The 27,882-nt window shown below is 42.0% G+C and overlaps 2 protein-coding genes across 5 annotated transcripts in view; both read left to right on the top strand.

The window, feature by feature from the left end:
* The first annotated feature begins 1,283 nt into the window (after positions 1-1,283).
* On the top strand, positions 1,284-3,731 carry GatA (glutamyl-tRNA(Gln) amidotransferase subunit A, mitochondrial). The gene is made up of 2 exons (XM_043413602.1): positions 1,284-2,314; positions 2,644-3,731. The coding sequence occupies exons 1-2, from the start codon at positions 1,792-1,794 to the stop codon at positions 3,672-3,674; spliced, it is 1,554 nt and encodes a 517-aa protein (XP_043269537.1). The 5' UTR covers positions 1,284-1,791; the 3' UTR covers positions 3,675-3,731.
* A 1,402-nt stretch (positions 3,732-5,133) lies between these two features.
* The window catches only part of Liprin-gamma (liprin protein kazrin), a 125,749-nt gene continuing 103,000 nt past the window's right edge, over positions 5,134-27,882 (top strand). For all 4 annotated transcript variants that reach the window (XM_043413598.1, XM_043413596.1, XM_043413591.1 and 1 more), the window contains exon 1: positions 5,134-5,709. The gene's annotated coding sequence lies outside the window, so the exon portion shown is untranslated. The remainder of the gene's footprint in view (positions 5,710-27,882) is intronic.

Below are 27,882 nucleotides of genomic sequence, written 5' to 3'. Positions count from 1 at the left end.
ACCGCGTCGTCTTTGCGCGTGTGTTGTGAGTGTGCTCTTTTGACTGACGTGTCAAGCAGTAATTTTTACAGCGACGACGAAGGTGCGTTGGTATTCTCAACTCGCGACTCATACGATCGGCAGACAATAATAATTTTTCTAATCGTTTTATCGCGCGGTTTTGTGTCGCAATAGAACCGAATATGCCTCGGTCCGAGCTATTCAGAGGAGTGAAAAAGTCATTGAATATTTCAATGCGATGAAAAAGTTGGAAAAATACTTTCCAAAGTTGACTTTATTTAATTGTCTGCACACGAACAATAATTCCTGAGTACACAACTATGAGGCCTCTTTCTTATTTCAATGTCGATTATTTGCATGGAGATATTCTTTTACGTCTCTGCTTTTGTATAGGAAAGAACACTCATTACCATATCGCATATGCTGCTTGCTATTAAATGAGTACGATTGAATTATATTCTTTACGGAATTCTGTAATTCGCGCATATCTGCAACGATTTTCTTAGAGTAGCGATAACTTGACAGTTCATATCTTCAAAAAAAGTGGGTCGCTTTGAAAAAGTCAAAAAAAAGTCCCAATAACGATTTTTTCCTCCACCCCACTCAGACTGAGTGCAACGTCGTGATTCTCGTATGACTTGGAATCCCAAATTGCATTTTTTTCGTTACTAACCTTTAATTGGCGCAGCCGCGTGGTTTCAAGTGAAAGAGAAGAAAAAATGGGCCATTTTACTTTGTCACTGTTCGTGTATTTTTATAGGAATTAAAAAAAATTCTGTTCGAGGTCACTGGAAAACTTTGAAAAATACCTGCTCCCTGTCTGTTTGTAAAATTAATCCCGTATGTGAAGGTACCGAATTACGCATTGGACCGCGAGATCGCCTGATTTTAACGATTTTTTTGAAGCTTCATTGTTGCCTGAAATCCTATTTTTTGAGATAAACGTCGAATAAATCCTTGGAAGGAATCGAATTTTCGAATCGCAGTCTTTTACGCATATTTCATCATTTTTGAGAAAAGCGTGCAATTGGATGTGGGAAAATAAATTCACAAAATACGTTGCGGAGTGTGTTCCAAGAACGTAATCTTCAATACTGCAACCGTCATATTGCGACAGCCAGTGAGCCGGCTAGGCTATAACACACGGTACTTCCGGAAAAGAGGTTGGAGCGAACTTGTTTGTAAATGTATTTATTTATATACTACGAATCTAGATAACATTGTTACACTTTTGTCGTCAAGCCCGTAGGACGAGAAAAAAAATGATACTCCAAGTTCAAGATTTCGTGACAAAGCGTGTTTTTCAACTCGATCTGGAACAATTTAATCGTTTTCAATACCAATACAGAATACATAATATAATTCTGTTATTATATTTCAATTGTGTATGAACGACGTCCGGTAGCCGAGAGTTTTTTTCGTGCAACGCATTTGACTCAATCTTCCGGACTGTAATATTTTTTCGTTCTCAAACACTTTTCTACATTCTTTATAGAAAATCAGTGAACACAAATGCGGTGAGATATAACTCTGTCGTCTGTTGGAGTGTTGGTATCGTAATTGTTGAGGAAAAGTTTGAAGATTATAACCTTTCCCTGTGAAATAAACTGAAAATTGAATTTCTTCGCCCGATAACAGCGACGCTTTGTGACAACGGTAGTAAGTTTTATGAGGCTGCTGTTTTCAGTGGTGTGCCGGCATGTAAACGCTTTGAGGTTATGTTCGTGTTGTCTCTTCCGTTCTACCAACAACTCCAAGTACTAATGAGTGCGTATTTTTCATGGGAGAATAATGAATAAAATACTTTCTTTGCCAATACGTAGCGTATGCGAGAAATTCATAAATGGTGAATTGCGTCCGTCGGAATTGCGGGCGACAACTGTCAAATTGAGTGAAGCGATAAAACCATTGAACGCTTATATCAATGTGACGAACCAATTGTCGGAACAACAATCGAAAGATTCCGACGAAAGATATGCGAAACAAAATTCAACGTGCGAACTCGATGGAATTCCGATTGCTATTAAGGACAATTTTTGCGTCGAGGGACAGCCGACAACCTGTGCTTCGCTCATGCTAGCAAATTTTGTACCCGGGTACAATGCCACAGTTTACAATCGCCTTAGAAAAAATGGAGCAGTTCTCATGGGAAAAACGAATCTTGATCAATTTGCTATGGGATCTGGAACCGTTGATTCTTATTACGGGCCTACAAAAAATATATGGGGTTCAAAATTGCAAAAATATTATGATTACCATGAATCAATCCCAGAGACAAGTGTCTCTGTTGGAGAGGACGACTGGTTTATCGCAGGTAATGCAATTCTTTACCAATGACTGCATCTTTCTAGTAGTTGTGCCAATGACAAATGACATACCACTTTATTCACAGTTTTTAGATAGTTTTACCATTATCGTCAAGACAAATTCCAGATTTTCCATTCATAATGTTATTAACAAGTATTAACAAGAAATGGGCGTATTTTCATAAGCTCTATAGACGTTATCTATCTTACTGAAATTTTTTTGATCTGTCAAATCGTAGGTTTTATTGTCAATGCATACAAACTTTGAAGTAAAGAAAAAAAAATAATGTGAATTGTTTTGAATCACATTTTACATTTTTGAATGACTGATTTTCAGGCGGTAGCAGCGGAGGTTCTGCCGTAGCTGTAGCTTCAGGAACTTGTTACGCGGCCCTGGGATCAGACACCGGTGGATCAACACGAAATCCAGCCTCATATTGCGGCCTCGTAGGTCTAAAGCCCAGTTACGGTTTGGTGTCTCGTCACGGACTCATTCCGCTGGTGAATTCGATGGACGTTCCTGGTATTTTGGCTCGGACAGTGGATGATTCTCTTTCAGTTCTCAATGCTATAGCCGGACCGGATGAATCGGATTCTACAACTCTCCAGGAAGAATATGAACCTTTTGATTTACCGAATTTGCAGAGTCTTCAAGGTCTGCGGATTGGTATACCGAAAGAATATCATCCAGCGGAATTGAGCGACGAAATTTCCTCCTGTTGGCAACGAATAACTCGATTGATGGAGGAATCCGGTGCGATTATTGTGCCTTGCTCGATGCCTCATACTCAATGGTCCATAGTTTGTTATTCGATTTTGAATCAGTGCGAAGTTGCCAGTAACATGGCACGATACGATGGGATCGAGTATGGTTATCGTGCGGATGAGGATTCCTCCACCGAAGAGCTTTATGCCAAGACACGCTCGCTCGGTTTTAACGACGTTGTCCGATCTCGTATTTTGACGGGGAATTATTTTTTACTTGCTGAAAATTACGATGATTATTTCGTCAAAGCTATGAAAATTCGGCGTTTGATAGCTCAAGATTTTGACAATGCGTGGAATTCGAACGTCGATATTTTACTCACGCCAACCACCCTGTCGGATGCACCCTTGTACAAAGATTACATCAAATCTGACAATCAGGCGCAATGTTCTGTGCAAGATTTCTGTACACAACCTGCTAACATGGCTGGTATACCGGCTCTCAGTATACCGGTTGAAATTTCCAGGAGAGGTTTACCCCTGTCGTTACAACTAATGGCGCCCTATCTCCATGAAAAAAGACTTTTACTCACGGCCAAGTGGATCGAACAGACTGTTCAATTCCCTCGGATGAGGCTCAAAGACTCCAGTCTCTTGAAATAGAAGGCAGAAAAGTAAATGTAATTAGGATTGTAAATAAACGTATCTATTTAAACTAAAGTAATTAAATTCTCATTCCTTTTGTTGCGCATATACAAAAAATCTGTTATTTCATGCGGTTAGAAAAAATTTCATTTTTACATTTTTTATTTCAGCAGTGCTTCACGTTATGAGAAGTAAATTTTTTTTAAATCATCTATGATACCCCAATGGTGTCGGTGAATACTTTATTATCCCACTCCATTTCTGCTGTCAGTTGATTTATGGTGGAAGCACACCCGGTACCATTTTGGAGCGTTTTTAAAAAAAGTCATTTTACGATCTGTTACAATTGAGTTCCAGTTTCTTTTTTAATTAAAAAATTGCGTCAACATTTCGTAAATAGGAGTTTCCACCCACGAAAAAAATTCTTAAGAAGTTACTTCTAAAGTTTTCGGATAACATTATTTTCACTAACTATTTTTCTAACCCATAAAGATGTTAAGTGAAGATATTATGTCGAAGTGAAAACACTGAAGCAGAGTACATTTTTTTTATTGTTCCTGCGTGTAACCTTTCGGGATTTTATGAGTTTTTTCCATCACTTTAACCCCACTTTGTTCCCCTAGTTTTACTGCTCGTTGGACGCTCCCTTCTCCCCCTCCCCCATCCACCCAAAGCCCAAAGGGCTGCCTGCAGTCAATTTCTCAAGCTCCGCCGTATCGCATTTTCACGAGGGCCAAAGGGAACTGTTGAAAACCCGGTCGATATGCGTGGATATTTTCACTGACATTCAGCTGGTTGCTTGGTCATCAGGGGCCCTGGAAAATCGTCTTCCACACTCAGTGATTCAAAGCATGCAGTTAACGGATTCGAATGATGATATTTTCCAAAATTATTCATATGCAGCGGGTCAAACATTCCGAAAAAACGATTATGAGTTTGACTAATAAAAATTTATGACAAATATTCATTTTTGCGATGGAGATCCAAACAAAACAGCGACACCGTGCAATGATTCGAGAAAACTTTGAAAACGTGAATTTTATTACGATAAACGAATTCTTGTTTCGAACAAAAATGTCCAAAAAATCGCATCAACATTCTTCAGAAATTGAACAGCGCCCTCTTTATTCACACGTTTGTACTTTGCGAGCAATACTTTCACCCAAATTTCATCATTCGCGGAACTGCGTATGTTGATTACTTTCATAACACTTGTATGTGTTTGCGGCGTTAAATTCTCGAGTGCTCTCTGAGAAAAAATAATTGCACACCCTCTCGAGATTGACGTATATTATGAACGAACAGAAATATAAAAAATCGAATACACGCGTGTCTGTTAGAGAATCGTGGGGTAGAAGGAGTTTAGAAAAACAGGGTTGGGCACGGGGTGAAAAAGGCGCATGCGTCGGCCCGGGCCGGGGGCTGTAATTCGTGTCGCGCACGTCTGTATCATGCACAGTAGCATCGTGCTCTTTATCCATCAGTCGTCGGGTAGAACTCGCGCCGCGACGTTGTTCTCTAGTCTCGGAATCGTACGTTGATTATTTGTACGTGCGGGTTGCGTGCAATCCATTTTCCTTAAGTTTTCTTATTCGATCGATCATATTTGACGGTTGAAACTATTGATGAGAGCATTTTTTCTCCATATCGGAAGTGATAATTTTTCTCGAAAGTTCCTTGTTTTTTTAACTATTTTTAAGACGAACGAAAATTCTCGGGGGTGAAGTTCAAACTGACAAACGCTAGCGAACGCGATACATGATTTTCTCTTGAGGGAGGAAATAAATGAGACGGAACAGGAGGATGAATGGCGCCATGTGAATAAATCACACGCACGTTCGCACACAGTGTGTTCGTTTACGCGTCAGCCATTTTCTTTTTATCTGTTTTGTATTTGTTTTCATTTGCCAACGATAAAACGTGACGTGAGTGCGCGCAGTTGAATTTTTTCCTCAACTCTGGATCTCCTTCTTCCTTTGATGACTCAAACTCGAGCAAGTTGAATGCGCGGATTTCAACCCTTGATGGCTCACACTACGCGGATATAGAAAAGGTGTGTGTTTTTGTGTATTGTGTCGTATTATATTCGTTGTTTGACATTGCTCAGGTTAAATATGTACGACTTTGAAGAAAATAACCCGACTCTGAACGTCAAACTCCATTTTTGGGGTTTGACCTTGAGGTATCACTTGAATTCGTACGCATGTATTTTTGAGGTTCGTATCAGATGCTAATTTAGCGAGAATCCAGCGTCCGTTGACACCGAATTTTTATCATTCTCAGAATTTTCGAATTCAATAACACATTTGATCTCTGAACGAGTGTCGGCAATTTACATTTCGTTAATTCTTTTCGGTCCGTGTTTTTTCATCCTCAAAATAATCGACACAATTTCCTTCATCGACGAAAGTTTAGTAAAAGTTTTAGAGCGACGTTCTTCTTGCATTCATTTCGTAATTTTTCCTATCGGTATATGTTTGCCTAGAGAATTTCCACGAATATTTCCATGGCACGGTGTACCCGATGAAAATGAATTGCCTGTAGCGAGGATCGCAATTTGCATGCGTGCGGATTATTCATAAATCTCGTTGTTCGCAACGACCACTGAGAAAATAAAACACTCTCGTTTTTCGGTGCGGGAAGCGACGAAATTGGCCAAGTTGTGCGTACGTGGAAGGAAGATATGCGCGAAATACGGCGATCGGAAAACTCCACAGGTGCATTTTAGTGCTCCCTTATCGGCGAGTTTCGTTACAGAGAAAGTTAACGACTCTCCCTATCTCCCGTTCTAATAAGTGTGCTGCCAAGTCTTTTTTCTTTTCCTACTTACGCTTATTTATTCACGTGCTCTAAATTAGTACCTGTCAGAATAAACGGAATGAAGAATTATTTTCGGTATAATCACAGAATTTATTTCTTTCGAATTCTTTCGAATTCTCGCAAGAGGGAGCAGCCTCCGACGCTGCTCCCTTTGAAAATTTACGTGACTCGTCGAGTGGAGGTGCAATTGAATATCTCAATCATCGTCTCGACAAAACTGAATTCTCCTTCAAAATAACGACGCTGAAGTTTCCAACGTTGGACTCCAACGAAATGAACGAAAAAAACGTTTGAAATTCACCAATTTTTTATTTCACGAATTGTTGGTGCAGCGCTTGAAAAACTACGAATCGCAAATTTAGCAGGGAACAAAATAGGAGAATTACTGGAATTATTGGAGAGTTTTTTTCGATCATTTCGTTGAACTCCAACGTTGGAAACTTCAGCGTCATTCAAAATATCACTCCCCCGGTGAAATAAAGCACAGAAATAAATATCTCCGAATTATGTAAAATTGGTGAATTACAAACGTTTTTTTCCTTCCTTCCGTTCGACTCCAATAATTCCAGTAATTCTCCTATTTTGTTCCCTGCTGTCAAATTTGCGATTCGTAGCTTTTCAAGCTGCGCCAACGATTCGTGAAATAAAAAATTGGCGAATTACAAACGTTTTTTCCTTCGTTTCGTTGGACTCGGACGTTGGAAAGTTCAGCCTCGTAAATTCGAAGCGAATCATCGCGTGCGAATACGTGGCGAAAACAAAGGTGCGTACACGCCACTGGCCAAGGAGACTTGGAAACCGCAGGTACGCGGTTTACGAGCACCTTGAACGTGCGTTGGCTGGCTGGAAATCGATTTTTCTCGCGGTTGTTTTCCACCAGCTAACTAACCGGATAGAAGACTCCGCCAAAGTTGCGTCTTTTTGTCCCCTCTCGCGGGCGGGTTTGCGTACGTGCGAGCGCGCATTGTGCTGACCAGATCGGGCGATAGCCGATGCTCAATTGACTTACAAAGGGACGATTTAGCAACAACAAGCGACCTGGAATTCCTCCTGTTGTTGATCCTCTATATACGTATACACTCGCATGCGAGAATAATAACGATTCACGAAATTAAGGACACTACACTGCTGCTATTGAATTGTTCAGTTTCTCCTCTTGCTTCGCTATTTCGCTCCGCGCCATTAATTACCAGGAAAAATTCTTTCTTCTTCCATTTATTAATTACTCGTTTCTGATAACCGTTATTGACGCGAGGCGCTCCAGAATTCGATAGAATTTTAATTTAACGAGACGCGGGAACTTGAGTTCTGGCTCGGATTCCGAGTAGAAAAGTTTCGTGAGGATTTTAATCAGGGGATAATGAGCTACATATTTTTTTTTCTACTCTGAAATGAGCTCCCCAGAAAATGTGGTTTTTCGATCGAAAATCGTTGCTCCGAGCGCAAAGAGAAGATACTCGGCGAGCTTGACAGCGAAACTGTGGCTCCTCGACGGATTCGGAGCTGTCAAAATTTTGAGCGTTTCCAAAAAATGAGGAGATACTCCACGACTCGACACAGAACGTCCCGTAGACTCGTTGTGCAGACATCCGCGAAACACGCGAAGGGAAGTTTGATCAATTCCCGAAAAAACGACGCCGAAGTTTGCAACGTTGGAGGCCAACGAAATGAAGGAAAAAAATGTTTGTGGTTGATGAATTTTTTATTTTACGATGTGTCGGTGCAGGTTGAAAAACTACCAATTGCATATTTGGCAGGGAACGAAATTGCAGAATTACTGGATTTATTGGAGGGTCTTTTAGATCATTTCGTTGGACTCCAACGTTGCAAACTTGTCATTGTGCTGAGTCACCGTTCCAAGAAGAAATTCCACCGCGCTTCGGGACTCGAAGCTTTGAGTGGGTCAAGAGAATTTTCAAAAATTCACAAAAAACGTTCCAAACGTCGAGCTCTCCGATGAGAAATTGTATTCCGATCTGACGAGCCTGCAAAATACCGCGACGTTGAATAAATTTGCAGCGTATAGGAGTCCAACGAAACGAACGAAAGAAACATTCGTCATTCGCCAATTTTTATTAATTTCCCCAAGTACCGGTGCAGGTTGAAAACCTACAAATTGCAAAAAATTCGCCAGGAAACGAAATTGGACAATAACTGGAATAATTGGAAGGTTTTTTAATGAGATCATGCCCACCACACGAGCGTTGAACAACTGAATTTTTTGTCATGATAAGGGATTGGTGCTATTATGTTCTCTCAAAATTTATAGATTTAAAAATTAACATAACTAATCAAATAGTCCGTTGTAATTATCAATTATATAAAAAAAATATCATTATTAGTAAAAATTTGACTAGTTAACTTTTTGATTTGGCAACTTTGTTGTTGGTGGAGAGATATATCTACCTTGCCAACGGTAAACTGATGGCTTGTCACTCGCATATGACTTGATACACATAACCAACAATTTATTTGAATTTGAGGTTACGCCATTATTTGTGATTACAAATATTTTTTTTATCACAATATTTGTATAAATATGAACAAAAAACATTTTTCTATTAATTATACCGAGAAAGTATACACGCCTGTACAGTACCGATACACTAATGTAAGCACGTCACAACTAAACACGATATACGTCGATATACATATATATAAACGGCTGATAGAGCGGTGTTGCCGATGTCGTACCGAACCTAGTATTCAACGATTCATCGTGAGCGATAATCGTAGTTAATTTATGATTTCATTCTTAAAGTTTCGGTGACCTGATATTTTTATAACGCCATTAACAAGATAAATGTTCACGATGCTGAAGTTTCCAACGTTGGAGTCCAACGAAATGATCTAAAAAACTGTCCAATAATTCCAGTAATTCTCCAATTTATTTCCAGTCGAATTTGTACTTTGTATTTTTTCAATCTACACAATTATGATTCGTGAAATAAAAAACTGATGGATAAATCATTTTATTTTCATTCATTTCGTTGGACTCCAACGTTGGAAACTTCAGCGTCGTAAATGTTCAACGAATACGTATATGATTTATTTTTTTTTTCCAGCATTTACGATCCCTTAAATTTAATTGAAACATCACGATCCATTACGATGAAAATCACGATCCAGCCACTACGATGTCCAATTTTTAATACTTATTTTCTTGCTTAAATGTTCGGTAACCTCCCCTCAATTTTTTTTACCGTCATTTTCGAACATTTTTCTATGCTGTGTAAAAAAATCAGATTTTTCTGCAGATTTTTAAATAGTGGCCATGATCTCATTAAGATGACTTCGTTGGGCTCGAACGTTGCAAACTTCAGCGTCGTAAAATCCCAATTGACTTGTCAACGAATTTGTCGCATAAAATAAAAAAAATTGAAGACACCTAAAAAATCTAGATCAGGATGAAACAGTCTCCGAGGGAAAGCCCGATTGGATGAAATTTTTCCTCTTCTCTTTTTCCTGCTCTCGGTAGCATCTCCTACGAATCGATATCGTGGGGCCTGGAATACACATTCGATCTGCCGAGTCGGGGCCGAGGGGGCTGGCACCTGGAGAAGAAAACATCGGAAGAACGAAAAGGGAATATTTCGTTGGCATAAAAGAAGAATAGATACACGAAGAAGAATGGCCAATGCTGGCTATGAAAGTTGAGGGAGCAATATGGCTCTGCCGTGTATACACGCAGCGAGGGATGTTTTCCCATGGAGAATATGAGCTGCGCGTCTCTGTGGCTTGGCGGTCTTATGAGATAAGAGGGATGTTCAGGCTTCGGAAGAGATGCATTATGTTGCAGCTCCCCAACGACCTTAAATCTCGGCACAAAGACGTCTCCGAGCGAAGAGTCTTTTCTCGACCTCTTCGCTCCGTTGGGAACAATGGTGATTTTCGATCGGGCATCAATTTTCCTTTTTTCTTCTATTTTCCCATTTTTTTTCGGGCGAATATGGGTCAGAGTGGAAAAAAGTAGCGACGAAGCTTTGCGCGATATTATAAATTCTCTTCTCGTACATTCGGATCGATGGTCACAGGATCGAGCAGAAAGGACGTTGCTGTTAGGCTTGTCCTTGGCAACCGACAACGAAACTTCTTCCTTTTTCCTCCCGACCCTCGCTTCCTCTATTTTTATCGAGATCTTATCTCCCCGTGGTTCGATCGTTCTCAATATTTCGCTCATAACATAATATTTATTTCGTCTTCCTCGTGTCACAGGCTGCTTTTTTCTGTTCTTTTTCGCCAATGGGAGACTCCGCGCCGCGTGCCTGAGATCCAACTGTTGTGTCCGGTGGACGAACCCCCCGTGCCTCGTTCACTGATCTACTGCGCGATAAGAAGAGAGTCATCAGTGCTCGAACGTTCGGCTCCGCAGCTTTAGCTTTCGCAGACTCCTCGACGACTCTCTGCCAATCTACGTCACTAACCGTGCATGCATTTATCGCCCGTTTCACCATAAATCGACTAATTGATTATTCAGATTTCCTTTACTTTTTTTTATCTCGATGACTGCGACGAAATTGAGGATGCAAGGAAATGTTGGACTCTTCAGAAGCTTTGGTTATTTTTTACTCTCGAACCCCGATAAATATGATGTTGAAGTTCGCAACGTGGGAATTCAACGAAATGATGTAAAAAACTCTTAAATAATTCTGGCAAATCTTAAACTTTATTCCCTGCTAAATTCGCAATTCGTATTTTTTCAACCTACAGCAATGATTCGTGAAATAAATAAATAAACGATGAACTACAATTCCTTTTTCGTTCGTTTCGTTGAACTCCAACGTTGCAAACTTCAGCGCCGTCCGAAAAATGTACTTTTTTTTGAATAATTTTTTTTTGTAAAAAAAATAAAAATAAAAATAAAAATAGTTGTTTTCGGCCAGAAAACCATCAAATTTTTTTTTCCACTGCAATTTTTATCCAAGGGTCGATTTTGACTAATTAAAGACATTGTCACTCTAATGTCCCTGGCAAATGCAGCGATGTTGAAACCCTCAATTATTTGAGTACGAACGATAAACGTTGAGAATTTTTGTTGCGCGACCGAAATGGAATGTCGGATTCGCGCTTTTATTTAGTGCATCGGGATACAGTTCGGTACATTAAAAAAAAAGATCTTTCACATATCACCGGTACGAGCTGGGACTGGTACGTACAGACGACGGGCGTGTGACATTCGGATCGATATCGTCTCCTGACTGTATATGTACGAGTTACGTGTAGGCTCGCTGACACACTCACTTATCGAGTCATTCAACCTTCTTCCCCTTTTTTCTCTCCCGTCACCGGTTATTCAAACATTCGCATGAATTTCATCATATTTTCATGGATTTTCGCACCGCTTCGTAATGAAAAATGCCTACATTATGTTGGGGGGGAGTGTTCGACGAAGGGGAAGCAAAAAAATAAAATGGTGAAATCCGAATTTATCGACGAAAATCAAGAAAATTGTATCGACGCTCATTGGCTCTGGTCTTTGTGCCTAAAAATCTAATTTTTAAGGTATTCCTTTCGCGTGACCGGATTTTTTAGTGGCTGGAATTGGGGCACTCGAAATTTGGACCTCTGAGGAGTCGCGGTTATATAGAAAAGCTTCTGCTTCTGCCATTTCTCCAATTTCTATCGTGGACACTGAATGATTACTGTTCATTCGGATGAACAATGCGAAAATTTTATAAAGTTTAAGTTTAACTTGAAATAAAAAATGAGTGGCCTATAAATAATTTTTATAATAATATTAATAAAAAATTATATTAATAAAAATTAATAATAATTAATAATAAAATAATAAATAAAATAATAAATAATTAATAATTAATAAATAAAAAATAATTAATAAAAATTAATAATAAGATTGATAGAACATTTATTCTCGGTAATTGAAAATTGCGTTGAAACAAAGACAAAGTTTGGCAACGTTGCGTCATTTCTTCGTACTCAGCTGTTGGCTTGGATGCAGTGAGCCCTGTGCCCCTGTGCACGCGTTACTTACTTCGTCCGGCGTTTTTGGAGGTTATTGTGCCAACGACTGCCTGTCAAGGAATTGCTCCCGTTGGTCTCGCAGTTGCAAAGTTGCCGCATTTCTACGCCGCAGTCTCGCAGTCGATCCGATATGATCGTGACGCAGTCGCGTATATTTTCGGTGATTTCTTGTCTTTTAAGTCGGCAAAGAATCTGTTATTTTCAGTAAAATTATTCTATGTATCGTCTCGATCCGAACTGTCGTTTTTCAAATGAATTTCTTCATTAATAAGAGTGACATAAGCGAAAAAGTGTGAAGGTAACGACTTCGGCCCGTTCAACCGATGCAACGAAATGACATTTTTACGCAACTTCGACATTTAATTCTCCAAAATGGGTTCGGTTACCTGAGTTTTCCTTGAAAGAGTACTTTCGGAAGATATATTTATCAGCAAATAGAAACATTTTTATAGACGTTTGTTAATCTGAATATTTTAAGCAATAACCTTTTAAAAGCGTTCGCGGTAAGTCTTCATTTTAATAATCGTTATGAATTTCTTAAATTTTTTTCTATCTGTGAGATAGTTTGTATCAGGAATTAAGAATTATTAAATTTTACGTTATTTGAGGTTTTAATTATTTATTAAACGTTCGATAACTCGAGCTGAAATTTCACTAATCTATTCGCCCGCACTATTTTACTTTACTGTTATTTAAAATTATTTGTAGAATATCCGGGCTCGTGAAAGGAATACCTTGATTAACGAAAAGCCTGAACTGCAAAGACTCTTCGCGGTATAAAGAGAATATCACGATTGCCAGATAAAATGAGCGAAACAAAAGAAAAACAAACCTAAACGGGAACAAAGAATTTGTTGCTCCGCCGTTAATTTTTAGTGGAATCTTTTGAAAACGAGGATTTATCAAGCGCACTAATCAGTAGAAAAACAAAAGTACTTTATTCCTGATGTAAACCAGACAAGGTTGAGATTGCTTTTTTATCCATTAGATTGATCCGAGGTGCTGGGAGCATTCGTGTCAGGCAAGATAGTGGCTGAAAAGCGTCAAGGCCAGGGCCGCCGGTTGTTCAACGATAAATTATAACGAGAGTTGAATGCTCGTGTGGAGGGAAAAATGAAAAGAGAGAAAAGGAGGGAAGACAATGAAATAAAAAGCTCGCGCACACGTGATCGTGCGCTAGGGAATGCCCTGCGGCCTGCGGTTGGATGACGCAGCATCCGTTCCCGTTGCTCTCGTCGAATGATGTTCCTCCATAAGCAAACACACATTTTTCCCTCGGCATATGTGTACTCTTATTTTTCTGTGGTAATGAGTGACGTCAGCCATTTGTCTGGTGGACACAAGGGAGGGGGCATCTACGGGTCACACATTAAACCGATTAAATTCTTCTCCATATGCGTACATGCACGTTCGTATACGCACATGCACGTTAATTCGTGATGGCACGGCAAAGTCATGACGGCCGTTCGTAAAATATGTGGGCCAGGCGTATCTCCCGCTCGGATCAAGGCTTCGTGTACGATTCAGCATCAGTTGTTCCCTCGCCATGCATTGGACAGTTGCTCGTTTGCATCTAAGCATCTGTGCCTCGATATCGTGGCTCTTAGCTACTTTGACGAACGTTCGTGTTTCCTCGTCGATCTGGAGTCGACGTTTGCTATGGTTCTCATACGCCAATTTACTTAATCTCGGTTAGTATAAATCGTTGCTTTTAAAAAGTGTCATCAAAGTGCAGCGTGGCCTGAGCGGCTTCCTTTTGCGACTATGCTTTTCGGAGGCTTCGACCTGCCTGCTAATTCGGTCTCCTGGCTCAAAGCAAACTTTACTTTCGCATACGTCGACGGAGGAGCCCCGTCCTGGAGCCACTTTGGCTCGGGCGATCAGCCACTTTTGTTACTCGAGTGCAGCGAACACCATCGCAATTGCGGTACACGTAAGAATGACGCATGTGCGTTTTCAGCGATACGATTACCGACGTACTGGAACCCATTGACGACCCGTTTGAACCGGTGGTCGCCCAGCAATGTCTCAATTCCCTGACAGCACTCCTCGAAACTCGTGTTGGCCTCTTCACAGCGAATCGTAAGCACACGAGCGAGGACACGACGTTGAAGTTCGCTACGTTCGGGTCCAACGAAACGAAGAAAAAAAGCATTTGTCATTCAGCCATTTTTTATTCCGCTAAATCATTGGTGTAAGTGAAAAGCTACGAATCGCAAATTCAGTGTGGAAAAAAATTGTAGAATTATTGGAATTATTGGAGAGTTTATTCAGATCGTTTCGTTGGACTCCGACGTTGCGAACTTCGGCGTCGTAGCGAGGAGTCATCGAGCGATGGTGCAACGCCGAGTGTCCGAAAATCAAACTATAATCCGTTTCTGCCGGATTTCGTCCCGAATGTAACGCTCACGCGAATACAAAAAATATCGAAAAACCTGATTTAACTTGCCGATTCCGGCTGCGCTCCGTTTTCGGACGCCAGATTTTTCTCACTTATGCGACGCATGAATAAAAATACGGAGCAGTTGCGTACGCCGTCACACCTTTTACGCCGCTCACAGAGATTATTTTATCACGAATTGCACACACTTTTGCCACAACCGAAGAGACCAGAGCCGGATTTGCACCACTTCACTGCTCATTACGAAATTTATTCGTCGCGATTTCAATACAAACTCACGGAGAAATGCAGTAGAATACACACGAGGCGTCTGACAACGACCGTATTTATTATATACAGTTAAAATTTACTGTGGAAGGCACCGCCACCGATTTTGAGTTGGTCACGTGAACTCGATGACGACGCTGACGTTTGCAACGTTGGGGTCCAACGAAATGAAGGAAAAAAACATTTGTTATTGACCAATTTTTATGACGCTGAAGTTAACAACGTTGGAGTCCAACGAAATGATCGAAAAAAAACTCTCCAATAATTCCAGTAATTCTCCTATTTTGTTCCCTGCCAAATTCGCGATTCGTAGTTTTTCAAGCTGCACCAACGATTCGTGAAATAAAAAATTTGTGAATTAAAAACGTTTTTTTCGTTCATTTCGTTGGACTCCAACGTTGGAAACTTCAGCGCCGTCAATTTTTTATTTGACGAAGTATCGGTGCAGCTTGAAAAACTACGAATTGCAAATTCGGCAGGCAACGAAATTGGAGAATTACTGGAATTATTGGAGGCTTTTTTTATATCATATCGTTCGACTCCAACGTTGCAAACTTCAGCGTCATAACTCGATGACTCTTAATTAACCGTGTAACGGGGATTAGTCGAAGTTTCTCATCGCGTATGCACGCACACGTTTGTGTCGCGTGATGATGCCGCCGTAACGCGGCTTCCGAACTAATCGCAATCCCCAGAAATCCAAAAGCCTCAAACAGTTTGTTGATGAGTGCGGAACTCGGCGAAAATTCACTCCGAAGATTTTTCTCGTAACTTCTTACCAGCCTGCTTCGTAATTACGAATCTTTGGCTCCAGCATTTGGCGTCAATCCGTCGAAACTGTACAGAAATATGCGAGCTTCGCTTGAAATGATTTATAAAGTAAAATAAAAAGCAGTAATTAGGTGCCTGCGACGAGGCAACGGCATGTTCTACCTCGAGAAAATTTCTCGGAAAACAGGCACAAAGTCAGTTGCGCCTCGCTGTAGAGTCGACTCTCCGCAAAACTTATATTTCGACGCTCGTTTGGTTATTTTGCTGTGCAATTAAAGTTCGTTTGCAACATCAGCTGTTCCGAACTGTGCAGCCACAAGCTCCACTTCTTTTCATGCACTCGATCCACCGTTGCCTCCTTTTTGCAAAAGGCACTCGCTAATTGGGCGACTCCGTTAGTTCGAGCGTACCGTTCCGTCTCCCGCCAAGCTTTTCATTAGTTCTTCGATAAATGTGATTCGAAAATGTCGCTCGGGGGGGCTCCTCGTTTTTTCGAATGCCTCGAAACCGATCGATTCTCGCGGACTTTTAAATCGAATACTTGCACCGAGAAAGACTGATTTCTCTTAGCGTTATCATTTTACGCTCGAGCTGCGACACCAACGCGCTGCATCGAAACTGGGTCGGCACTTCCTTTCGCGCTTAAGCACACTTCCGCGTGTCACGTTTTCGGATTGTTGCCGCGGAGAGAAGTTCCGCTGGACGCGAAGTCGCAATTCCAACTTGAGCTTTCTTTCTCCCCGTCACTTCGCCTCTTCTTCCCCTTTCCGCACGTCGACTGCAGCACCCGGAGTCTCCTTGTTCTCGGCACTTTATAACGACGACGAAAATCCGATTGAATCTTCCGTTTTTCTGCAAAATACTCTCCAAATACGATTTTCTACGCTGTTATCGTTCGACGTCTTTTTACCTCTCGACACAGATTCGATAAAAATTTCGCGGCCCGAGTGCTTGCAACGACGTTTCATCCAATCGGAAAAATGCCAATTAACGTTCGCACCCCGCACTCGAGAAGTTGGGCAACAACTTTTTAGCTATGACATTTCGGAGAAATCTTCACCCGCGTGGAAAATCAAAGCATTCAACCTGGCAAATCCAGAAAAATGTGGAGACGCAAGAAGCATGCGGGGATGAAATAGTTTTCGAAAAATCCGCTCGTCTTTATTTATTATTTATCACTGAAATGATAAAAAAAAGCCTCCAATAATTCCAGTAAATCTCCAATTTTATTCCCTGCCGAATTTGCAATTCGTAATATTTCAAGCCACATCAACGATTCGTGAAATGAAAAAATGAATGAAAAAACTCATTTTCCTTCATTTCGTTGGACTCCAACGCTGCGAACTTCAGCGTCGCAAAAACCCTGTAATTACCTCGTTCCACTTAGAGACCGAGAAGCCAGCACTATAATTTGATAGCTTCGTATCGTTTTTGTCTCTTTTGTCGCGTACTCGGTTAGTATAATATCTCTACTCAGTGTGCACAAGGAAAGGTGATACTCCTCATACGAGGTCTCCGGTAGAAAAAGTCCCCTTACGAGTATCCGAATACAGCCCCGCTCGTGGGCCCAATGAGAAAGACTTGCGCGCGTGTACCCTCCCCATAATATTATAATATATAAAGAGAGAGTAGTGCGGGGAGTTTGGGTCAAGTAACAAGGTTAGCGGTAATGGTCCAGGCATGCAACGAGTGAGACCTCAAGAGCGTGCGTGTTTACAGGGGGCATTGTCGTTGCACGCTCAATCGAGTAAATCCAATTAATAAAGGAGAAGAAAAAGAAAGCGCGTTTGAGCGGAGCGCGAGGCGCATCGTTGCGGTAATTCGAGCCAGCTTTCTCGTTTTCTCTCATTCTTTTCGGATGAATGGACAAAACGTGGATTCGTATGACTTGGGAGCCGGAGATTGCTTTTCATTTTGCTCACCGTGAGTTGTGTCCGTTGGCTCAGAACTTTCGGCTGCATTTCAAGAGTTTTTGTCCATACCCTGGAATCGTTGTCTATTTTCACTAATTTCTCTCGTCGGCGACGTCAGTCCTGAGATTTTTGTAATTTGCGGACCGCGAGCGGACTTTCCGTCGCGAATTTGATTCTCGTGGGACGACGCTGAAACTTGCGAGGTTCGAGTCCAACGAATTTGGCGAAAAAAACACTTTTGTTTATCGCTAGAAATCATTGGTGTCGATTGAAAAACAAATTCTCTAACGAATTGCAGCAAATTCGTTAGGGAACAAATTGGAAAATAACCGGTATTGCTGGAGAGTTTTTTAGATCATTTCGTTGGCTTCGACGTTGCAAACTCCAACCTCATCTCGTCGCCTCCTGCTGGATGCTCCCTAAGTGATCCTGGGCCCGAGTCAACGCGAGTTGTGCCGCAGCAGCGAAAATTTCGGTGTGCAGAAAGTGGAGGACGAGCTTGCCCTGCGTATTTGCCCAGTTTCACTTGCCTCGAGATTTTTTCGTATGTATCAGGGCTGCTTTGAAAATGAGTGGTATCATTGAGGAGGAGAAGAGTGACGAAATTGGGAATATCCAGCATCGGGATGGTTGGCCCGCAGGGTAATTGGCCCGACGTAGGGCAATCAAGGGCCATTGATTCTCTCGACGAATCTGCTGCGGGGCTGGCCTGCTCTCCCTGCTCGTTCGCCCCTGTCATCCCGCATCCACATTTTCGTTTGGAATCCGCGAGGACACAGTCGCAGGGGCATTTACGTGTGTGGAAGCCGTGGCTGTATAGAATAGAACACGTGATATCAGGCGTGCTTCTAATTCCATTCGTTTGCCCTTCGTCCCTCCGGAACCGCGAGAGCGCTTTTATCGTTCCTCTCAATTCCAGAGTCCGCTCCTCCCACCGCCGGCTCGCTTCGTCCCTCTGTCGCGTGTTTGCACGGCTTCGCTCCCCATTTTCCTCCGGTCAGAGTTCCTCGACGCGGACGCCAAAAATATTTTCACAAAGTTCATGCGACCGGGAGCGGCCGCACGCGCTCCGGAATCTGCTCCCCCCCTCTCAACACTCTGACAGCACGAAAATCCACAGAGAAGCCCTCTGGCCGAATAAAACTGAAAAATATTCTTTCCCCGCATCCGCACCGAACGAACCTGCTACGTTTGCACGTTCAACCCTCTCTGGAGCCATCTTTGACCAGGCTTCCCGCCATATTTCTCTGTCTTTCTCTCATCCAATTAACCATCCTCGTGCGCGGACGATATAATCCGTCGAGCACCAAGTACAGAAAGCGCCAAGCAAACTGCGTGTATCGGCGTATATCTGCGGGATAAAAGCTACTCGCCTCTTCGATGTTACCTCGAGCGAGAATGAAATCGTATCGACGCAGGGGTGAATACACTTTCAGTCGCTGATTAAGCTTCTTTCGCAGCGTCCGCTGCGGTCCTAATAACTGAGAAAGTGAAAGAATAATTAGGCGGGCTCAATTCTCCATGGACATTGTCGCGACTTTCTTTTTGAAGCTGGAACCGAAGGCTCGTCACGACGTTGAAGTTCGCAGGGTTGGAGTCCAACGGAATTGAGGGAAAAAACATTTGGGATTGAGTGACTTTTGATTCAACGAAATCTGAAAAGCTACGCGAATTCGGCAGGAAGCGAAATTGAAAAATGACTGGAATTGTTGAGAGTTTCTTTTCGGAAACGCAATGATTTCACGTCTCAATTCTGGATTGAACGATTTGTCTCCGCGCCTGCGGGTCCCGTGAATAAACGAGGTTTTCATTTGATTGGTTGGCTCGATTTTTCGGTCAACGTCGCGAGAACGCTCTCCCGCTGTACCGGAAATCTCTCGTTGTTGTCAATTGAGTCCGACTGAGCGGCTCCGTTTCAACGAGGCGGGCATTATTTCCGTCACGGTCCTGCGGGATGATTTTTTTAGGAGCCGACTTTTTGAGCGCTTTTTTACAGCTGAAGAGCTTAACGAATGGAAAATGCAGAAATGTCGAATGAAATAATTCGTTCGTCGCGGATCGGGAGCTTTTGAAATGCAGCCAACTCCAAATACCTCTCGCGGCGGGTCTGAATCGCCGCTTTTACGTTGTAACGCGAGAGCCTGCACAAGATTTGGCGCACTGTGAATCATCGATATATGGAGAGAGGAGCCGCTCTCCGACAGGGCGGAGAACGCCGAAGGCTTTCTTCGGCGCGATCACGCCGAGGGGATTCGGCGGCTCGATGGTGGGGCGAACTGCACCCTTGTACCACCAAGGGCTGATACAATGGCACCCCTGCGAACGTTTCCGAGCCTCCCTCGCAAACATTGACGTACTTGTTCGCTCTCCTTTCCTCTCCCGAACGCTTTTTCTCTCGCTCTATTCCACTGCTTATTCGTCCCTGACGTAAGCGCCCGCGAGGAAACAAATGGCACTGGCATTTTCGTTGTTTGTCGAAATTACGACGAGGGCGACAGAGAGAGAGCACCGCGCTCGAAACAGTGAATCACCATTACCGAGTCGTTCCATGTGCAGATGCACGTGCGTGTCCTCCCAACAAAGAGTCGCACGTGTGTACACCATTTCGAAATAAAAGTTGGGAAAAGTTGAACCTTCCGAGTGAGATATTCGCCTTCACCTAACTAACCTCATCGCCGTCACTCGTTATTACTTTTCTCGTCGTTAAATTCTCCATTTTTCCCCGCAGAACAGCCTTAATTACGAACGCTTCGGAGCGTTCAATGCTACAGTCGAATTTCCAACGATATTTTTCCTCATACGACGCCGAAGTTTGCAACGTTGGAGTCCATGCAACGAAACGAACGCAAAAAAGATTTGTAATTCGTCATCACTTTTTTATTTGACGAATCATTGATGTGGGCTGGAAAATTACGAATTGCAAATTCGGCAGGCAACGAGATTGGATGACGCTGAAGTTTCCAACGTTGGAGTCCAACGAAATGATCGAAAAAAACTCTCCAATAATTCCAGTAATTCTCCTATTTTCTTCCCTGCCTAATTTGCGGTTCGTAGTTTTTCAAGCTGCACCAACGATTCGTGAAATAAAAAATTGGTGAATTACAAACGTTTTTTTCGTTCATTTCGTTGGACTACAACGTTGGAAACTTCAGCGTCGTGAGATTGGAGATTTACTGGTATTATTGGAGAGTTTTTTTAGATCGTTTCGTTGGACTCCAGCGTGGCAACTTCATTGTCATTTTTTTAATAGCTGACCGACGAATTCGAACTTTTGGTCGAGCCCACTTACCGGAGGATCCGCTTGTCCAGTTTGTTATTCATAATGGAAAAACGAGAGTTTCGTTGCTCCCAACTTCGACGACTTTCGACAAAGGAGATTTGACGAACGAAGAAAGTTTAAAGGGCACTTATTCTCATTGAATCTCGTCCCACCCCCCACTTTTTGTTCGATCCTCGTCGACTGTTGCTCCGGCACACGCGAAAAAGGAATAAGCCCTACCGGAGCTCTGTAACCTTCATAAATGCCGATGTAAAAAATTAGGGAGGCTCGAAAGAGAAAGGGAATAAAAGAGTCGCGCGGGATCAAGATTTTATCGTCGCTGCACATCCGCATCGAGCCAAAGGCCAACGCACACACTCCGATAAGCACACGCACGAAAGCGACGCGATAAAAAAGTGTTTGGGTATCGCGTGCTGCACGAAATTAAACTCACTCGTTTAAGTTTCATTTACGAATACGTTAGCTACAATGCGCCGTTGGTATTATAAGCAGAAGCAGGGACGAAAGCGGAGGGAAGAGGGTGCTTCCACGATGATGGTGCTCGAACTCCTCTCCCTCTCTCTCTCTCCCTTTTTCGCCCTTCGTTTTTTCAGCTTATCCTCCATTTTCGCCCTCTTCTTTGCCCCTTCAGAGCGCACAAGTACGCTCCTCTGATACGTATATATACATAGAAAATTAGAGAAGATAGTGGAAGCACAGGTAGGCTCGTATGGGCGTTTTCACGAAGCATCAATAATTCTCATTTTTATTAAAAATCAAATAAAATTCGCTTCCTGAACACCGCGAACGCGAAACAATCTACTGAGTCTTGTTCCAGTCCAAGACAACATGCGGGATTCTACTTTTCTCCTAATACCAGGCTCTGTCCACGGAGAGAAGAAATTGTGAAAGCTTATATGACGCCATATTTTTCTATGTCCCCCATTTTCGACGAGGCTGAAGTTTGCAACGTTGGGGTCCAACGAAATGAAGGAAAAAAACATTTGTTATTGACCAATTTTTCATTTGACGAAGCATCGGTGCAGGTTGAAAAGCTACGAATTGCAAATTCGGCAGGCAACGAAATTGGAGAATTACTGGAATTATTGGAGTTTTTTTCGATCATTTCGTTGGACTCCAACGTTGGAAACTTCAGCGTCATCATTTTCAAGGTTTTTACCAAAAACATTGCAATTCCCAAGTAAATTCCGAATAAACCTTTTAAACTACGTATATTTTGTTGTGACGAAAGTTTAAACTGTCGTATTTTTTCCTACGTTGTTCACCGAGAAAACGCATTGTAATTGACTCGATGATGTAAAGTAATAAATAAAAAATAATGTGAAGTAGAATTGCTATGGTTAGTACTGCTTTCGCACTATTCAAATTCACAGTTTAAGAGGATGGATCAGCCGGTTTATCGCAACTGCGAGTGCGAGTGATAATGTTGCAAATTTCGAAATCGAAATTCTTTGCCGCGGTTTGACCAATTAAAAAAAGGCTCCGTCAGTCGATTTTGCCATCGTCCTGCGCAGGCTGACGGAGCCTTTTTTAATCGGTCAAACTGCTTCAAAGAATTTCAATTTCATTCGCGCATTCATAGCAAAATTTCATTCGCGCTTGTACCCTTGTTTTGGTATCGCACATGAATTCTCATCGAGTTCTCGCTTCACAAAAAATTACTTTTCGTAAGAATTAATAAATATGACGACATAGAACCCTGCTCCTGTCGCGCCATAGTAGTTTTTACTGGAATTTTCTCTCCGCGTCTCGAGTGTCAAATCGAGGGATATTTTGGGGGATGAAAAAGCGGTTTGACCCTGAAGAATTCGTTGTTGATTCGTCTCCTCGGGGGAAGTGAACGAGCTCGTTTCCAATCTCAGTTATTGCCAGTGTCGAAAGACTCGACACAGAATTTCCTGTACAGAGGTAAGTAAAACGTACGTGGTTTTACGGTTCGTAACGATGACGCGATCGCCCCTTTGGCACGCGTTTGCGGAGGCAACATGCGAACGGCTGAGGCTCAAATGCGTGAGTTGTTAAAGTGCGGCTCTCTCTCTCTCTCTCTGTTCGATATCTCTGTACCTACGTAGACTCGCGAGAAGCTCCCCGGTACCGATAGCCCGGAAGACGAAGAAAAAAGAAAAGGTAAATTCGCCTCCTAACGAATATTAGCGTCGCGGGGAGCAAGAGCGCGAGAACACTGCGACGAACGGAGCCGCAGACGATCGCAGGATAATTGGGTATGCAACGATGTCAATGTGCTCGGGTCACGCAGAGGTGCTACAGGCCAACAGCTCGGGATAAATACACTGATTTCAACTAATGTTTCTTTATCTTCTTCTAATCAAATGAAACTCGATGCTGATTAAAGTATTACTAACATTGTTTTTTTTATTGTTCATTGTGCGATAAGAATCCACTGCACGGTATCGTGCTCGGGTCCTTCTCGATTCTGGGAAGGGCCATTCACTCGGTTAAGGGGGTCCTGCTTTAGAGTGTCAAAAAATCGATTGTTTTCGAGCACGTTTTTAGAATTGACGGAAATAACTCACGATTGCGAACTTTTCGGTATAGTTTCGAGGATATATCAAGAGTAGAAAAATACTTTTTTGCAGAGTCTGATTGTCGAAGTTTCTCAGCTGCGTGCAATGTGGAGATCGCAATTATTGTCTGCAACAAAAATTCCAAATTTTTTTCCATTTTCATATATTTTTACTCCACACGAACCTATAAAAATCCGATAAAATTGCCAAGTTCTACATTTTTAGCGAGTTTGAAAAAAACGCTTCTAAAGGCGAGAAGAATATGACTTTAACGTGTGCTGTAAGGAATAAAATATTTCTTAAAATTTCATGGTCTCACGTGGGAAAATTCCCCGTGTAAAGTAACCTCAACCATTCCAGTTCGAATCGTTTTTTGAAATGCCACAGTCGAAATCGTTGGCGCACGAAGAACAAAAATGCATCATTTGGTTTTCCATCTGCTGAACTTGAAGTATTTCAATCTTCGTTGCTTCTGAATATTCCAATCAGTTCATCTCATCACTCTGATCCGCCTTAACTCAATTCTATTCATATATACAAACTGATACAAATTAATCAGATTCTTTTCGTCGCTCAAGAACTTGTAGGATTTCATTTCGACTCATTAAATCGAGTTTTCTATACCAAAGAAATATGACTGGCTCAACGATACTTGTGATTTTCATTCAAAACTTGTGTCGTGTTAATTTCTCTTCCCCTTCGTAGCCGATTCTCTGTATCGCAAAATCTCTGATTGCAAAATCGTCCCTCGTCCCTTTCGGACTCGATTCCCATTTCATTGACGCCCCAAGCTCGTTGTAATTGTACCGAGGGCATATCGGAATTGGGTGTTCCGGAAACCGTTGCTTTGACGCTCGGTGGTCGGTCTTTTTTGCCCTTCTGTGCATTATACCACCGCCTATCAGTGACTGTATATTCATATACAACAATCTAGCCAATGGCAAATGTAATATCGAGACTGGAAAGAGAATGGGAAATTGATTTCGTATGATTGGTGCGTTGTACATACTTTTTCCTACCAATCGTTCCACTTCCCTCGACGAATTTAAATCGAGCTCTCCCCCCCTCTTCCTCCCCACCTCCTTCATTCGGTCTGACCACTTTTTTCGTGTCCTTTTTTTCCGATATCCACCAAGAGATAATTAACTTTTGACTATTTCGTTTTAAATCTGCGGTATTTGACGACATGGAAGAGATAAACGAGGGGATGACGCAAGCAGGTTTGAATCATGATCTCAACGGTGCTGTAATAAAAAAAAAAAGAATTTCGTAATGAAGGTGGATTTTCAAAAACGGAGCTCAATAAATCGTGACATTGCCAGCCCACTCGCTGCATGAAAATAAAGATTTTGTGCAGACAATATACTCTTGAAGAGTTCGAGAAGTTTTCAATATTTTAAGGGGGCAAACCACTTTAGGAGGCTCGACATTCACATTCTTTTAGGTTTTATGAACACATCGGGCACAGGCTCGAGCGCAGGGCGGAGCACTACCTCGGGTAGTCTTGTGCAAAACGAAGCCTATGAGGAAGAAGAAGGTGCTGGAATCGTTCAGCATTTTACATTAAAATGATTTTACACTTAAAAATCTAAAAAAATCAGTGTCAAAGAGCCTCCTAATGTGGTTTCCCCCCTTAAGAGTATCGATCAGTCAGCTAACCTCACTTGGAATTTTTTTGTCCGACGCTACCCTTTGACTAATTGCCCATTTCTGACACGATTCTCCATCCTTTTCTCTTTCTCTGGTTAACAATCCGAAATCGTGTGACAATAGCGAGCGTTATCGCGGACGTCACGGACGAGGGAAGATTGTGACGAGTGGAAATAGCTGACTTGAAATTTTGGCACGGAGATATACACGAATAAACGTATAAATTTGGGGCTCGTTTGGGGGGTGTACCGATAATCGACGTAATTTACTGCCGCGAATTGGTCGAACCAGCGGAGCCATGACGACGCGTCCGCTCTATGCGGTGTTCACACTTTGATCAATCGCTTTTATCTCTCTCTCTCTTTCTCTCTCGTTCGATGATCAATTTGTGTATGGTTGTTTGAACGAGTCACAAGAGCGTTAGGAATCGAGAAATTGCACCGGAAAATGATGGAATTGTGGGCGTCAATCGCGCTCCCCAGGACCACGATTATTTGGACTTTCTCTCTGCGGATGTGTGCGGACCGCGTTTTTCGAAATTCCATGTGTACCGAGCGCACGTGAATCGTCGAAATTCGAACGCACGTCGCAAGTTTCGTTCGGTTTGCTGAGATTTCTCAGTTAAATTCTCTCGATACGAACTCCAGTTCGAACCTCATTTATTTATCTTCGTCAGGCGAAACAGCGAATCGAAAGATAAATCAATTAAGGGAAGCACTTGACGGTTTTGTCCACTGATTAATCAGGCTGACGGTTCCAATACCAGCTCCAATCTCCGTCGAGCAGCGACTCGAAACATGCTATTGACACGGTGAAAAGTCTGATTGGAAATCGGATCGTTACCGATAAGTTTTCGGCATCGTTTAGCTCGTGTTTTGCTCTCGCCGAGACTCTCCTCTATCAGTTCACGCGGACTTTTCGCACAATCAAAAAACTTTTTCTCCCTTTCGTATGCCCCTCTCTGTCGGCGTTTGATTCCGCTTTGCGACACCGGCACTTTCTTGTTTTCTCGTTTTGATTACTGCTTTCGTCCGGTAAAATAGCTTGTGAACTATGGCAGAGGAGGATCGACTCACTTATCCCGAAACATCGCGACGGTTCGATTGATTTTACGTTTTGGTACAGCAGGGCTCCCCTTTCCTTGGAAAACTGTTGAACCTCGAACCCCCCGCACAGCGTTTCAAACTCTCGATTAACGTCGCCTCAGTCGTGAAGAAATAAAAGTCGAAGAATATATTGTCCCATCAATCTCGGAAGCGGAGCGATCGGAAGCTCGATCTCTTCGAAGCTTAACGAAAACTTTTCCTCTCTTGAGAACGATTATTTCCTTAGTAAAGATTTATTCTCCCGTGCACTTTAATTAGAAATCATAAATTTCATTGAAATATTCACATCAATCGATTCATCGATTTTTGCCAATTTTTCTTCAAGGGAGGCTCAAGGATATTCCAAGAGAAATAGTTTCGAGGATATTTCAAGAGTACAAAAACATTTTTGAATGTGAAACATGCTAATTTGTGCATGGTTTATGTGCAAAGTCTGATTGTCGAAGTTTCTCAGCTGTGCACTATGCGGAGATCGTAATTATATTGCCTGCGACAAAAGTTCCAAATTTTTTTTCCATTTTCATATATTTTCCTTCCATATCAACCTATGAAAACCCAAAAAAATTGTGAAATTCTATATTTTTAGGGAATTTGGAAAAAACGCTTCTAAAGACGAAGAATAACACTTTTGTAAATATAAAATTTCGCAATTTTTTTGGGTTTCCATAGGTTCATATGGAAGGAAAATATATGAAAATGGAAAAAAAATTTGGAATTTTAGTTGTAGATGAAAATTACGATTTCTACATTGCACGCAGCCGAGAAACTTCGAAAATCAGACTTTGCGCATGGACCATGTACAAATGAGTATTTCTCCCATTAAAAATATTTCTATACTCTCGAAATATCCCAGAAACCACACCGAAAAGTTCGCTATCCTGAGTTATTTCCGTCAGTCCTAAAAACATTTCCGAAAACAATAGATTTTTTGACTTTCTAAAGCAGGACCCCCTTAAGAAATGATCTCTGGGATCATCCAACCAGCAGAGAAGAGCCAGCGGCCCGAGGAGACATTTTTCTATGACGCTGAAGTTTCCAACGTTGGAGTCCAACGAAATGATTGAAAAAAACTCTTCAATAATTCCAGTAATTCTCCTATTTTGTTCCCTGCCAAATTTGCGATTCGTAGTTTTTCAAGCTGCACCAACGATTCCTTAAATAAAAAACTGGTGAATTAAAAACATTTTTGTCCTTCATTTCGTTGGACTCCAACGTTGGAAACTTCAGCATCGTCATTTTTCTTCGATCTTAAAGTCCATATATAAAGCAATTGGGACAAGCGTCCAGCTGAGTAGAAATGAAGAAGCTTGAATCGCTCGCTTTCCAAAGTGCGGACAATGCTCACAGCCTAATTCCCGGGGAGTTCTAGAATCCGGAAGTTTTGAAAAAGATAAAAAGTTCGACGGGCGGAGGGGGGGGGGGGCGAGGTGATAGAGACGTGACGGTTGAAAACAGAGCCCGCGAGCAGTGTTGTCAATGCAAAACGGAGGGTTTTATTTCCGCGTTGAATG

Source organism: Venturia canescens, chromosome 3 (assembly GCF_019457755.1).
Source record: "Venturia canescens isolate UGA chromosome 3, ASM1945775v1, whole genome shotgun sequence".
NCBI classification, from domain to species: Eukaryota; Metazoa; Arthropoda; class Insecta; order Hymenoptera; family Ichneumonidae; genus Venturia; species Venturia canescens.
Note: the sequence above shows the minus strand (reverse complement) of the source record. Positions and strands in the feature narration are given on the sequence as shown.

Excerpts from the sequence above, each read along its gene's own strand:
- GatA (XM_043413602.1), top strand. The coding sequence starts at position 1,792 with ATGAATAAAATACTTTCTTTGCCAATACGTAGCGTATGCGAGAAATTC. Across the intron at positions 2,315-2,643 it reads GGACGACTGGTTTATCGCAG|GCGGTAGCAGCGGAGGTTCT; the intron begins GTAATGCAATTC and ends ACTGATTTTCAG.